The sequence below is a fragment of the Pelophylax lessonae genome (assembly GCF_965119305.1).
Source record: "Pelophylax lessonae genome assembly, chromosome: 10".
Lineage (NCBI taxonomy): Eukaryota > Metazoa > Chordata > Amphibia > Anura > Ranidae > Pelophylax > Pelophylax lessonae.
The window spans coordinates 117,234,872-117,250,803 of NC_138777.1; the positions used below are offsets into that span (position 1 = coordinate 117,234,872).

The window sequence follows — 15,932 nt, forward strand, 5'->3', positions numbered from 1 at the left end:
ATGTGTACTTTCAAAACAAAGTTTGATGAGAAAAAAAGTATGCATGTTTCCAACCTGAATAACAACAGTATGAGATGTCATTGTTACTGTTGAAATAGATGTTAGACAACTGCATGTACAGGGATTGGCTTTTGCTGGCTTTTAACTCCTTTGTGCCCGTTTACAACTTATCAAAGGTACTTCTTATATACAGTATTTTAAATAAAAGGAATGAAATGTTAGCAGGCTTGACTATGCTTGCTAATTTTTTCTGTTCCCGAACCATTTGGAGCTGCTGTTGAGCAACAACCGCCTATCTCGGATGCTGGTTTTTTTTGTGCTTTTATGACCATTATAAATTATGGTCCACATTATCTGGTAAGGAGCGTATGCTAAGTATTGGTGCTTGGTGGTGGATTTCATCAATCAATGTTACATATACAACTTTTTGCACTTTATGGACACTCTTGTTTACTATTGAAAAGGACTTTTCCATTGAAAGGACTTTTTTATGTTCACCTAACATTGGAGTTTGCACCTCTGTTATTATATTACTTTCATGTGATTGTTTTTTAATGATATATTTTGCTCATATTTTATTCACTGCATGTTTAATTGTTTTCATGCCACAATATTTACTATCCACCTACGTACCGGCCACCGTGTATTTACGTCGGTACTTTGATGTTAAATACCAGGGTTATGGCAGCAGATAGCTGTCATAACCCCGGTATTTTTTTAAAAGGTGGGCGGTCCACTTTAACATAAGAGTGGTCCCATTGGGGTATTCGCCGCGTGATCACCCTTATGGGCGGTGGGAGAGGGCCCCCCACCTGCCGCTTCCTGGTTTTTTTTTCCGCTTCCAGCGGGGAAAAAAAACGGTCCATTCTCCTCTCAGGCAGGAATTCAAATGAGGGCAAGATGGTCCACATTGGACTCTATGGCATTAGAGGACCGAAGCGACGTCATACATCGCTCCCTAGCAACTGATTTAAAGAGCCCATTTTTTCCATCATGAAAAAAATACTTTTTCTTTTCTTTCTCTCACAGAAGTGAGATCTGAGATCTTTTTAACTCTCGATCTCACATAAAAGAGGTCCTGTCACGCTTATTTCTATTACATTGGATTTTTACATTCCTTGTAATAGGAATAAAAGTATTTTTTTTAAAACACAGTGTAAAATAAAAAATAAAAGATAAAATAAATTAGAAAAAAATAAAATTAAAGCGCCCCGTCAGCTCGCGTGCAGAAGCGAACACATAAGTAAGTTGCACCCACATATGTAAACGGTGCTCAAATAATCACACATGTGAAGTAATGCAATGATTATTACAGCGAGAGCAATAATTTGAGTCCTAGACCACCCCTGTAACTCTAAGGGCTCTTTCACACGGGCGTTCCGTATGTCCGTATATCATCCTATTCTTTTCGGATGATATACGGACATAATGTACTGTATGTCAATGGCTTCGCGGATGTCAGCGGATGACCATCCGCTGACATCCGATTTTCGTCCTTTCAGTTCTGTTCCATTTTTTGGAACGGAACAGAACCCTATTTTTTCTTCCGTTTAAAAAACGGAAAGGACGGTAAATCGGATGTCAGCGGTGTCATCCGCTGACATCCGCAATTGCATTGACATACATTATGTCCGTATATCATCCGCAAACGGATAGGATGATATGCGGACATACGGACCGGATGACACAAGTGTCATCCGTGTCCGTAAAAAAAAAAAAAAAAAAAAAAGAAGTGCCGGAGCGGATAGCAATACGGTCCGCTCCGTGTGAAAGAGCCATAAACTGGTAACCTATAGAAATTTTTAAAGCATCGCCTATGGGTTTTTAAGTACCAATGTTTGTCGCCATTCCACAAGCATGCACTATTTTGAAGCATATGTTGGGTATCTCTTTACTCGGGTTAACATTATCTTTCACATTATAGAAAGAAATTGGGCTAACTTTACTTTTGTCTTATTTTTTAATTCAAAAAAGTGAATTTTATCCAAAAAAGAAATGCGTTTGTAAGACCGCTGCGCACAGACGGTGTGATAAAAATGGATTTTTGTAAGATCTTACCGTAAAATCCTTTTCTCTTAAGCTCATTGACAGACGTAGTCTTCTTGATTCTCAAGAGCTGGGTTATGTTGTCTCCGCAGGAGTAGGACTAGGCAGAAAGACAAAACGTTCTGGCTCCACCTTAGGGGCAGTCCCTGAGGGTATATCCTCCCTCTCTCTGCTACAGGGAATCAGTTCTGTTTTAAAGCAGTACAGAGAATTTAACCCAACCCAACTCAATGATAGAGGGGCGGGTACTACGTCTGTCAATGAGCTTAAGAGAAAAGGATTTTACGGTAAGATCTTACAAAAATCCATTTTTCTCTATCGCTCATTGACAGACGTAGTCTTCTTGATTCTCAAGAGCTGGGACATCCAGAAGCAGTGCCACAAAATGAGGGGTGGGATTGACAGAATCAAAATCCAATCTAGAAGGCCCAACCGGAGCCAACCAGAAGTATCAAAGGACTCATCGAGAAAACAGATGAGACCTACCCCACAAATCCTCGAGGTAGACCAACAGTCTCCTCAAACAGTGGCCTGCAGGAACCTTGCGGCCAGAAGAGGCATCTGACGATGCCATCACATAAACCTTATACAATATTGTAAAGGTATGAACCGACTACTAAAACAGTCGCCTTGAAAACCTGAACCACTGACGCCTGATGGCGGAAGGTCCAGGAAACTCTAAGCGCCCGAGTAGAATGCGCCTTAACAGGGAACGGGGGATCCCGACCCTTAGATAAAATAAGCCTATACCACCGTCTGTCTGATCCATCTAAAGATGGTCGCAGCAGAACAGGCAACCCCTTCTTAGGGCCATCCGTGATCACAAACAGTGAATCCGTCTTACAAATTGAATCCGTAGTATTCAAGTATATCCTGATCGCCCGAACTACATCCACGGAATGCCATGCAAATTCTCGAGGATGATTGGGCTAAGGACATAGGAAGGACAATACACTGTCCTTATTCAATGAAACTTTGAAACCACCTTAGAAGGAAGGATGGATTCGGATGAAGAACAACCTTATCCCTATGAACCACCAGATCTGGGGAACAACAGGATAATGCAGCCAGTTCTGACACCCTGCGTGCAGAAGTGATAGCCACCAAGAAGACCACCTTCTGGGATAAAGTAAGCAAGGGAATCTCCCTGATATTTTCAAAGGGAGGTGTCTGAAGAACCGACAGCACCAAATTAAGATCCCAGGATGGTAACGGCGCGTGCACTGGCAGAGCCAGGTGTCGCACCCCCTGGATGAAATTCCGCACCAAGGAATGAGTAGACAAAAGCTTCTGAAAGAAGATAGCAAATGCTGAAACCAGACCCTTGATAACACTCAAGGCCAGCTTCTGCTCAACTCCCTGTTGCAGAAAGCCAATATTCGGACTACCGAATAAAGATGTAGATGGAACCCAAGGGATTCACATCACACAATATAAGACTTCCATGTACGATGATAATCTTTCTGGAAGTCGCTTTCCTTGTTTTAACTAGAGTAGGAATAACTGAAGCTGACAATCCCTTGTCCTTCAGCACCTGGGTCTCAATAACCAGGCCGTTTAAAACCAGCGATCGTAAAGCAGGATGGAAGATCGGTCCCTGAGACAGTAGATCCTCCCTGAGAGGAAGTCTCCACCCATCAGTCTGACCAAGTCGGCGTAACAAGCTCGACGAGGCCAGTCCGGAGCTGCCAGGATTACTGGAATTCCTTCCTCCTCTATCTTGCGAAGAAGTCTTGGCAGTAACCCAAGAGGAGGGAAGGCATACATTAGCTGGTATTGCCCCCACGGGGCGATCAGTGCGTCTGCGGTTTCTGCTAGAGGATCTCGGAAGCGAGCCACGAATCTCTGAACTTTCCTGTTGAATCGAGATGCCAACAGATCCATATCCGGGGTGCCCCATCGTAGGCACAACTGGTGGAAAACGTCTGGATGGAGGGACCATTCCCCCTGATCCAGAGTCTGACGGCTGAGATAATCTGCCTGCCAATTCTCCACCCCCGGAATGAACACCGCAGAGATTGCTGGAACAAATCGTTCCGCCCAGCGAAGAATGCAAGCCACTTCTTTGGCCGCTCGGACACTCTTGGTGCCCCCCTGGTGATTGACATAAGCCACAGCCGTGGCGTTGTCCGACTGGATCCGAACCGGGCTGCCCTGGAGCTGCTCGGTCCAGTGAATCAGACAAAGTCTGATCGCTCTCAGTTCCAATACATTTATCGGTAACCTGGATTCTTCCGGGGACCAAAGTCCCTGGACAGATAACTGACCGAGAATTCCTCCCCATCCGGATAGACTGGCATCCGTGGTCACTGTCGTCCAATATATTGGCAGAAATGACTTTCCCTGGCTGAGCATCGGAGACCGAAGCCACCAGACCAGAGACTCTCTGGTCTGTTTGCTCAATCGGATCTGATTGTCCAGGGATTCCGGATTCCGATTCCATCTGAGAGGAATCTCTTGCTGAAGAATTCGGGTATGGGACTGGGCAAATGGGACTGCTTCGAAGGAAGCCACCATCAACCCCAGACCCCTCATGCAAGTCCGAAGGGAAGACCAGCTGTTGGTGGACTGCTGATTGAATCTTTCGGAGTTTCCCTACCGGAAGAAAAACTCTTGTCCTGACTGTGTCTAGAATTAGACCCAGATATTCGAGCCTCTGGGTGGGAACCAGAAATGACTTTTGCTGGTTCACCAGCCACCCGAATTCCTGTAAAGAAATCATAGTAATTTCTATGTTTTGTAGCAAGGTCTGAGGAGACTCTGCATGAAGCAGAAGATCGTCTAGGTAACCTAGAATCGATATGCCTCTTTGGCGCAGAAGTGCCAACATTGGGGCCAACACCTTCGTGAAGACCCGCGGAGCCGTGGCGAGACCGAAAGGTAACGCCACAAACTGATAGTGGTTCTCTTCTACGGAAAAACGTAGAAACCGCTGATGTCCTGCGAAAATGGGAATGTGAAGATATGCGTCCTAGATGTCTATGGACGCTAGGACATCCCCTGGATGCAGAAAGGCTGCTACTGTGCGAATGGACTCCATTCTGAATCTTCTTATGTAGACAAAAGAATTGAGTGCCCTTAAGTCCAGAATTGGACGCACTTTGCCCTCCTTCCTGGGTATTGTAAATAGGCTTGAATAAAAACCCCTGAAAGCGTTCTGTCCAAGGAACGTGGACTACCACTCCTTGTTGTAGTAAATCTGTGACTGCTCTCCACAGATCGTCTAAACGATCCGGGGATAGTCGGCTATAGGAAGGGAAGAATCGCGCTGGTGGGAGAGATCGAAACTCGATCTTGTACCCTGACCTTATGACTTCGCAAACCCATCTGTCCGGGATTCTGGAAAGCCATGGATCCGGGAACCGGCGAAGACGTCCCCCCCACCCCAGTTATGGGTGGGGGGCGCACCTTCAGGCTTTGGACGGTTTATCTTCAGGTCTAGAGGGGGCGGGCTTTTGCTTGCCCGACCAACGACCCCTGACGCCTCCTGCAGGAGCTTTGGAGGACTTAATTTTTTCACCCGCGGGACGAAAAAAAACCTCTTGTGAGCAGAAAAAGAAGGCCCTCGTCTTTGAAGAGTTCCTTTACCTTTTAAAATTTTGCGGTAAAAAGGTGCTCTTTCCACCCGTGAGATCCTTAATGATCTCATCTAAGTTGGCTCCATATAGACGCTCTCCTAAAAAGGGGATATTAGCCAATGCTTTTTTGGAACCTTGGTCGGCTAACCAACCTTTTTGCCACAGTGTACGCCTGAGAACCACCGCTGAGATAGATGCTCGCGCCAATAATGAAGTGGCGTCCAACGCCGCATCACACACAAACTGTAACCCCTGTATCATTTGTTCCAACAAATCTGATACCGCCTGAGGGACCTCTTCTAGGTCCCGGCGTAACCACTTGGTCCATACAGTTACAGCCTGCGAAACCAGACCAATAGCAATTATTGGTCTGAAAGCTGATCCAATCAAGGTAAACATGGTGCGAGACATAGCTTCTATCTTGCGATCCACTGGATCTTTAAAAGACGGAGCGTCTTCTAGAGGAATAACCGTGGTTTTATTCAATCTAGCAATTGGTGAATCCACCACAGGTGGTTCTGTCCATTTCTTAATGAGGGTTTCCTCAAACGGATAACGCCTGTTAATGCGTTTAGAAATAGTAGAAATGCGTTTTGGCAGACTCCATTCTTCTTTGATTGGATTGCCAAAACATTTGGGCAATGGAAAAACCTTCGCCACTAGATGCGTTTTTAGTCCCAAAAGGGATTTCAGTTTCAGCTATTTCTGACGGAATACCCTGTAATCTAAGGTCTCTTGAACAGATACCATGAGTGCGTTTACCAACGCTTCCTCTCTGGCTATGGCTGATGCCGAAACATCCTCCTCACTGTCTGAAAAGACAGTACACGAGACACCAATACCAGATGAAGTACCTGCAACTGCAGAAATAGGCTCAGAGTCTGAATCCGAGGTTTCAGATAATAAGGGGTTAGGCGGGGGTCGCTTACTTGCGCCCTGTCCCTGACAAGCCACTTCCACCCGGGACACAAGCTTCCATAATAGCGGACAATGATTTAATCGTCAGTGGGGTGCTGGAGGATCCCGCAGACCCCTCGAGGGGATCCGGAGGAGATACATGAGTGGCAGGGTCCATGTTAATTCAGGACACCTTTGCCAGAAAACACAAAAAAAACTTTTTAATTTTTTTTTTTAATTTTTATGTGTCTCCCCCTAGCGCAATAGCGCCCCTCAGAGTACCTGCTTCTCGATCCCACAGAGAGAGAGAGGGACCCCCAAGGCTCACCAACCGATGCAGTGAAGTTTCCAACCAACTGCAGTCAGCGTCTGTCTTTACAGACTGGAAGGAGCTGTTGCTTTTTCCCGGGTAGAAGGACGTGGCTCCGCCCCCTGTGTACGCCTTCCGGCGTTCCCAGCTCTCCACGAGGTAGCTGGGCTCATGAAACATGGCCGCCCCCATATAGGAGACATTAGACTCCAAAAACATGGCGGCCGGCGTGACCTGAGGACATGCATGCACCTGGTCTACGGCAAAATGGCGGCGGACCGCCGAAATCGTTTTTCCCAGCACATCCACCTGCATCTCTGCTGAGTGGCGATTGATAGATCTACAGGAGATACACTACAAATAAGGTAGGATTATACCTCCTATGTCTGCTGTAATGCTACAGTCTGCTGGGTAGAGTGTTAGCTCTCAAACCAAGTCCACTTCCCACAAACACATACTGTTATTTACAAGGGGGACTTTTAGTGTCAGATATATACTGACCATGTATGGAGGGGCCCATAATTCATACTGCCTCATAACGAGGAAAGAAAAAAGGGAACGTTTACTCACCATACCGAACCGACAGGCACCCTCTCTTCACAATACCCTCTCCACCGGGGTGGGGGTTTGTGGACCACTCCGGACGCCTCGACTCTCTGGTTCCTGGCGTCCAAGCGAGACTTTTAACTCGCAAGGTCAGTCCCTCCACTGGGACTCCGTCGCGGCCGACCCAGCGCGGAGCTCTGGTCTGCACGCGCTCTTAGGCAGAAACCGGGGTGACCACTGGATCTCAACATCCAGCCCGTCGCCCGGCCCCGCATACTTACTTGAATGTGTCGCGGCCGACCAAGCGCAATGCAATGGTCTGCGCGCGCTCGTAGGCCGGCTGGGGTGACCACTAGTGTCGCCCAGTCCGGCGTTTTTTGCTTGAAGATCTCACAGGAAAAACACTGGAGAAAAAACTACCTAAAAAATATTTCTTCTAAAGAAAAAATCTTGCCAGGACCAAAAAGATCCCAGCAAGGAGCTTAGGTCCTTACTCCTGACTAGACAGAAAAAAACTGATTCCCTGTAGCAGAGAGAGGGAGGATATACCCTCAGGGACTGCCCCTAAGGTGGAGCCAGAACGTTTTGTCTTTCTGCCTAGTCCTACTCCTGCGGAGACAACATAACCCAGCTCTTGAGAATCAAGAAGACTACGTCTGTCAATGAGCGATAGAGAATAAATATTGCAACAATCTCCATTTTATTCTCTAGGGTCTCTGCTAAAAAAAAAAATATATATATATATATATATATATATATATATATATAATGTTTAGGGGTTCCAAGTAGTTTTCTAGCAAAAAAAAATTATTTTAACTTGTAAACAACAAGTGTCAGAAAAAGGCCCGGTCCAGAAGTGGCTATATTCAGGATTGCACTAATATGATTTAGTGCCGCTTCTTATTTATATTGATCATTTACAGCTGGTATCATAGTTGGTTAAGTGGCTGCTCACCTTTTTGTTCCTTTTACTTGACCTAGCGCATATTTTTTCCTGTTTTATACATGTACAAGCCGTAGCCAACTTTCAGGTCCAAAATACCCACAAGGAAAAAAAAAAGCTCAATATTTGGGGCAGTCGCATGTGAATTTTTTCTCTAACATTTTTTTTTTTATATGAAAAATCATTTGAATAAAGACTATAGATAATCTCATAGTTCCGGAATCTCATAGAAGAATAACTGTAATATGGCACAGCTATGCTTACTTTACCATAGGATTTATGGCAAAACAGAACAATATTAGCAAGCATAATTCAATATACTGCAGTTTTTTATATACATGATTATTTATACATCCATATGTGAATATTTATCAATTTTCGCTCTTCTCCATAAAACTTTCTATCCAAATTTCACCTTAAAAAACATACAAATAAAATTTCATTTTCGGAATTCATTGCTGCAAACAAACCTGAAATGCATTTATCGTGAGCAAGAGGGATTAGAGGTACCGTGGCTTTACCAGAATAAGCATCACCCATCTCCTTGTCATCAAAAACATACAGAACAAGAGACTGAGATTTCAGGTATTTGTCTAATTCAGCATTCATGGATAAGGGAAAGCACTTGAGGTCTTCAAATTGTGGATTATTGATGTTTGTAATAGTGTCAGTATAGTGGTCAGGAAAGTGAAAAAAGGTATAGGCCACATAAGGATTGGGTTGACTTGTACTAGTTCCAGACTTTAAATTGCTGCAGCCATTTATGGTGATGAACAGTTCGTTCAGATTATCTTCTGTAAAACCAATGTTTTTGGCTTTGTCAACAACTACTGGCTAAAAAAGAAAAACAAATAGGTGTCAATATAAACAATTAACTTATTGAACACAAAGACTGCCAACCATTATAACACCGTTTAATTTCTACAAGTGGCACAATAAAATGAAATATACAGTATATATATGTAAGTATATGATATATGAGTGAAGGAAAAAGTATTTGATCCCCTGCTGATTTTGTACATTTGCACATTGACAAAAAATTGATCAGTCTATAATTTTAATGGTAGGTTTATTTTAACAGTGAGACAGAATAACAAAAAAAAAAAAAAAAATCAAGAAAAACTCATTTCAAAATAGTTATAAATTGATTTGCATTTTAATGAGTAAAATAGGTATTTGACCCCTTCACAAAACATGACTCAGTGCTTGGTGGCAAAACTCTTTTTGGCAATCACAGAGGTCAGATGTTTTTTGTAGCTGGCCACCAGGTTTGCACACATTCATTAGTCATTAGGGTTTCGAAGCTGACATTTGGTAACTCAAACCTTCAGCTCCCTCCACATATTTTTTATGGGATTAAGGTCTGAAGACTAGCTAGGCCATTCCAGGACCTTAATGTGCTTCTTCTTGAGCCACTCCTTTGTTACCTTGACCGTGTGTTTTGGGTCATTGTCATGTTGGAATACCCATCCACGACCCATTTTCAATGCTCTGGCTGAGGGAAGGGGGTTCTCACCCAAGATATTACCGTACATTTTGATGCTGTGAAGTTGTCCTGTCCCTTTACAAAAACACCCCCAAAGCATAATGTTTCCACCTCCATGTTGGGCAGTCGAGATGGTGTTCAGAGGCAGCATTTCTCCTCCAAACACCACAAGTTGAGTTGATGCCAAAGAGCTCAATTTTGGTCTCATCTTCCCAACAACACTTTCACCCTGTTCTCCTCTGAATCATTCAGATGTTCATTAGCAAACTTCAGATGGGCATGTACATGCGCTTTCTAAAGCAGGGGGACCTTGCGCACGCTGCAGGATTTCAGTCCTTCACGGCGTATTGTGTTACGGCTTGTTTTCTTGTTGACTATGGTCCCAGATGCCTTGAGATCATAGAGAAGATTATCTCACGTAGTTCTGGGCTGATTCCTTACCATTCTCATGATGATTGAAACTCCACAAGGTGAGATCATGCATGGAGCCCCAAACCGAGGGAAACTGACAGGTATTTTGTGTTTATTCCATTTGCGAATATTCACACCAACTGTTGTCACCCATTCACCAAGCTGCTTGGCAATGGTCTTGTAGCCCACTCCAGCCTTGTTTAGGTCTACAATCTTGTCCCTGACATCCTTGGATAGCTCTTTGGTCTTGGCCATGGTGGAGAGATTGGAATCTGATTGATTGATTGCTTCTGTGGACAGGTGTCTTTTATACAGGTAACAAGCTGGGATTAGGAGTGCTCGTAATCTCAGCTCATTACCTGTATAGAAGGCACCTGGGAGCCAGAAATCTTGCTGATTGATAGAGGTTACATACTTATTTCACTCATTAAAATGCAAATCAATTTGTAACTTTTTTAAAATGGATATCTTTGTTGTTATTGTCTCGCACTGTTAAAATAAATAAACCATTAAAGTTATAGACTGATTATTTCTTTGTCAGTGGGCAAACGTACAAAATTAGCAGGGGATAAAATACTTTTTTCCCTCACTGTATGTACAGTGCTCAAAAAAATTAAAGGAACACTTTTTAATCAGAGTTTAGCATCAAGTCAATTAAACTCCTGGGGTATTGATCTGGTCAGTTAAGTAGCAGAGGGGGTTTTAAATCAGTTTTAGCTGCTTTGGTGTTAATGAAATTAACAACAGGAGCACTAGGTGGGCAACCTCCAAAACAGGAATGGTTTTACAGTTGGAGGCCACAGACCTTTTTTTTCCCTACTTACCTTTCTGACAGTTTTCACTAGTTTTGCATTGGCTAGGGTCAGTGTCACTACTGGTAGCATGAGGCGATACCTGTACTCTAAAGAGGTTGCACAGGCAGTCCATCTCCTCCAGGATGGCACATCAATACATGCCATTGTTCAGCATGGCCGGTTTGGTGGTGGGTCAGTAAGGGTCTGGGGAGCCATATCCATGGAGTGATGGTTTGGGGAGCCAATGGAGAGACGCACAGACCTCTACAGGCTAGACAATGGTACCCTGACTGCCATTAGGTATCGGAATAAAATCCTTGGACACACTGTCAGACTCTACGTTGGTGGAGTGGGTCCTGGGTTCCTCCTGATGCACAACAATGCCCGGCCTCATGTGGCAAGAGTATGCAGCCAGTTTCTGGAGGATGAATGAATTGATACCATTGAATGGCCCCAACGCTTGCCTGATCTAAATGCAATAGAACACCTCTGGGACATTATGTTTCAGCCAATACAACACCGCCAGGTTGCACCTCAGTCTGTTCAGGAGCTCAGTGATGCCCTGGCCCAGATCTGGGAGGAAATTTCCCAGGACACCATCCGTCGTCTCATTAAAAGCATGCCCTGATCTTGTCAGGCATGTATACAAGCACGTGGGGGCCATACAAACTACTGAGTACCATTTTGAGTTGCTTGAATGAAATTTCAGCAAAATGGACTAGCCTGCTGCATCATTTTTTATACTTTGATTTTCAGAGGTTCTTTTGAATTCAGCCCTCTGTAGGTTAATCATTTTCATTTCCATCAAACGACGTGGCATCCTTTTGTTCCTAACACATTACCCAGTCCATATCAGTATAGATATCCAGCATAATATTTTTCCCCATTAAGTTCTGATGTGTTTTCAAAGTGTTCCTTTAATTTTCTTTTGAGCAGTGTATACACTGAACAAAATTATAAACGCAACACTTGTTTTTGCCCCATTTTTCATGATCTAAACTAAAAGATATAAGACTTTTTCTATGTACACAAAAGGCCAATTTCTCTCAAATATTGTTCAAAAAATTGTCTAAATCTGTGTTATTGAGCACTTCTCCTTTGCAGAGATAATACATCACCTCACAGGTGTGACATATCAGGATGCAATCTCGGTTTTCTAGGATCTTTGAGTTCAGCTCATGAAAAATAGGGGCAAAAACAAGTATTGCGTTTATCATTTTGTTCAGTATATATATATATATATATATATACTGTATATATATATATATATATATATATATATATACACACACACACACACATTGGGGGAGATTTACTGTAACTGGAGCACACAAAATCTGATGCAGCTGTGCATAGTAAACAATCAGCTTCTAACTTCAGCTTGTTCAATTAAACTTTAACAATAAGCCCCCATTAACATTGGTGTGATTTGACATGCAATTTGACAGGTCAAGTCGCATGTCAAATCGCAGCCTATTGCCGAAAATGGGAGCGACCCAGTTGGTGCGACGCCAACTTTGCAGCACCCCATTAATTTACAAAAGTAGTTCCTTCTTTACTTCTGGTGACTTCGGGGGTGATTTCAATAGACATCTGTGCATGAAGCTGCACAGATGTCTTTGAAGTTGCCCCCGAAGTCGGACTGAAATGCGGCTTTGAAATCGTGCAAATTCATCTGAATGAAGCCACATTTAATGTGAATGAAGGCTAAAACCTAGAAGCTGATTGGTAACTCTATGCACAGCTGCAACAGATTCTGTGTGCACCAGTTTTAGTAAACTCCACCAGTATTATATATATATATATATATATATATATATATATATATATATAGTACATACAGTATATAACGGAATTTTTGTAAAATCTTACCTGTAAAATTCCTTTCTCTGAGTCCTCCGACAGTCGCCGCCTCTTCATATTCGTCACAATGGGGTATTAGACTTTGCTCCGTAGGAGTAGCTAGGCAACAGAATATGTCAATATTAAAGCTTTTAACATATCCCACCCCCAGGGGGTGGTCCCCTCAGTCTATACCCTCCTGCTTCCTGTTCCATACCTCAGTTTCAGTAGAATAGCAGTAGAGTACATACACAAACCCCAAAAGAGGGGCGGGGGCGGCGACTGTCGGAGGACTCAGAGAAAGGAATTTTACAGGTATGATTTTACAAAAATTCAGTTTTCTCTTACGTCCTCCGACAGTCCCCGCCTCTTCATATTCGTCACAATGGGGACGTCCCAAAGCAGTGCAAACATGAGGGGTGGGAAACGCAGCCGCGCCTAAGGCAACGCAGTCTCCACATCAGAGAAAGTAACCTTACCAAGGGAAGGAAACCAACTGGGCAACATGAAAAAAAGCTTGCTCAACAGGAGCAACAACTCAGGAAGAACAAATAACCTAGGGATAAAAAACATCCCAAACAGCCAAGGGCCCAAAAAACAAGGGACCTTAAGGTACTGCCGCACTAAGAACCTTGCGGCCAAAGGAAGCATCTGCCGATGCCTGAACATCCACTTTGTAGAACTTTGAGAAGGAGTGAACGGACGACCAAGTCGCCGCCTTACACACCTGGGCCACAGAGGCCCGATGATGACAGGCCCAAGACGTACTCAGAGATCTGGTAGAGTGCGCCTTCACAGGCATAGGAGGAACCTTCCCCTTCAAAGCATATGCCTGCTCAATGGTCTGTCTGATCCATTTGGCGATGGTAGAAGCCGAGGCCGCCATGCCCTTCCGAGGCCCCTCAGGAAGGACAAAGAGAGAATCCATCTTGCGAAAGGATTTAGTCGAACTCAGGTAAACCCTGATCGCCCTGACAACATCCAAGGAATGCAAAGCCACCTCCTTCGGATGCTTAGGCTTCGCGCAAAGCGAAGGCAAGACAATGTCCTCATTGAGGTGAAATTCCGAAATCCTTTTCGGAAGAAAAGAAGGATTAGGTCGCAAGACCACCTTATCCAAGTGGAGTACCAGATACGGAGACCTGCACGATAAAGCTGCCAGCTCCGAAACTCTGCGAGCCGAAGTGATCGCCACCAAAAAGGCGACCTTTTTGGACAACAGAGGTAACGAGATCTCCCTGATCTTTTCAAAGGGAGCATGTTGCAACACGGACTGAACAAGGTTCAAGTCCCATGGAGGCAAAGGCTCCCTCCTAGGAGGGACCAGGTGTCGCACCCCTTGAACAAAGGTGCTAACCAGAGAATTAGACGCTGAAAAAGAACGGCCAGAGCAGAAATCTGACCCTTAATCGTGGCCAACGCCGAACGCTGGTCCACGCCCATCTGAAGGAAAGCCAACACTCTCGAAACCAAATATGAGCGAGGGGAGTACTCCCTGGACTCACACCAGGTAAAGTAGGCCTTCCAAGTACGGTAGTATATCTTCCCCGAAGAGGCCTTTCTAGCATTGATCAAAGTATGAATGACCTCCGGAGAGAGACCCCTATCCTTCAGGACCCCGGTCTCAACAGCCAGGCCGTCAAAGGCAGCGACTGTAAAGCAGGATGGAATATCGGTCCTTGAGACAGAAGATCTTCCCGAAGAGGCAGACGCCATGGAGCGTCGACCGCCAGATTCACGAGGTCTGCGTACCAAGACCGGCGGGGCCAGTCTGGCGCCACCAGAATCACCGTTCTTGGTTCCGAGGACAACCTGCGAAGGAACCGGGACAGCAACTGAATTGGTGGGAATGCATACATCAGCCGATACTGATGCCACTGAGCCACTAACGCATCTGACGCGTCTGCCCGAGGATCGCGCGTCCTTGCCACGAACCTTCCCACCTTGTTGTTCAGACGAGACGCGAACGGGTCCACATCCGGAAGACCCCACTTCGCGCACAACATCTGGAAAACCTCCGGGTGGAGCGACCATTCCCCCTGGTCCAGAGTCTGACGGCTCAGATAATCCGCCTGCCATTTCTCCACCCCCGGAATGTGAACTGCCGTTATCGCCGGGACGTGTGTCTCGGCCCAAGACAGAATGTCGGCCACTTCCCGAGCCGCTCGGGCACTCCTGGTGCCCCCCTGGTGGTTGATGTAGGCCACCGCTGTGGCATTGTCCGTCTGAACCCGAACCGGACAGCCCTGTAGCCTGTCCGTCCAACGTTGAAGGCAAAGATTTATCGCCCGCAATTCCAGAATGTTGATCGGAAGGGAGGATTCCTCCTCCGACCAAGTACCCTGGGCTGACAGAACGCCCAGAACACCACCCCAGCCCGACAGGCTGGCATCCGTGGTGATCACCGTCCATGAAAACGGACGAAACGACTTGCCCCCCGACACCGCCGGGGACTGCAGCCACCATAAAAGATTCCTTCTCGTACGAAGACTCAACGAGATCTGAAGATCCAGAGATTGTGGTCGCCCGTCCCACCTGGACAGGATCTCCGCCTGGAGATCCCTCGTGTGAAACTGTGCGAAGGGAATCGCCTCGAAAGCCGAGACCATCAAACCCAAACACAGCCAAACACAGCCGAGACCATCAAACCCTCCCGTCCGGAGGTACGAGCACGGAACGTCCCGAAGGGACCTGACTTCGTCCTGAAGCGTCTTGAGCTTGTCTTCCAGCAGGAAGACTTTTGCCTGAACCGAATCCAGAATCATACCCAGATAGGGAAGACGAACCGACGGGCACAGCGTCGATTTTGGGAAGTTTATCGTCCAACCAAACTCCTGCAGAGTTTGCATCGTGACGGACAGGTCCTTCAGCAGACCCTGACTGGTCGCAGACCGGACCAGAATGTCGTCCAGATACCCCAGGATTGAGATACCCTGGGCTCTCAGTAAGGCCAGAACCGGTGCAAGCACCTTGGTGAAAACCCGCGGAGCCGAAGCGAGACCGAAGGGTAACACCACAAATTGATAATGATACTCCGCAATGGCGAATCGAAGGAACTTTTGGTGACCCTCGAAAATGG

The 15,932-nt window shown here is 45.4% G+C and overlaps 1 protein-coding gene across 3 annotated transcripts in view; it reads right to left on the reverse strand.

Moving 5' to 3' along the window:
- The window catches only part of RPGRIP1L (RPGRIP1 like), a 478,852-nt gene that overhangs the window by 169,253 nt on the left and 293,667 nt on the right, over window positions 1-15,932 (reverse strand). For all 3 annotated transcript variants that reach the window (XM_082269857.1, XM_082269856.1, XM_082269855.1), the window contains exon 17: window positions 8,791-9,154. In XM_082269857.1, the coding sequence (XP_082125983.1) occupies window positions 8,791-9,154 (364 nt within the window). The remainder of the gene's footprint in view (window positions 1-8,790; window positions 9,155-15,932) is intronic.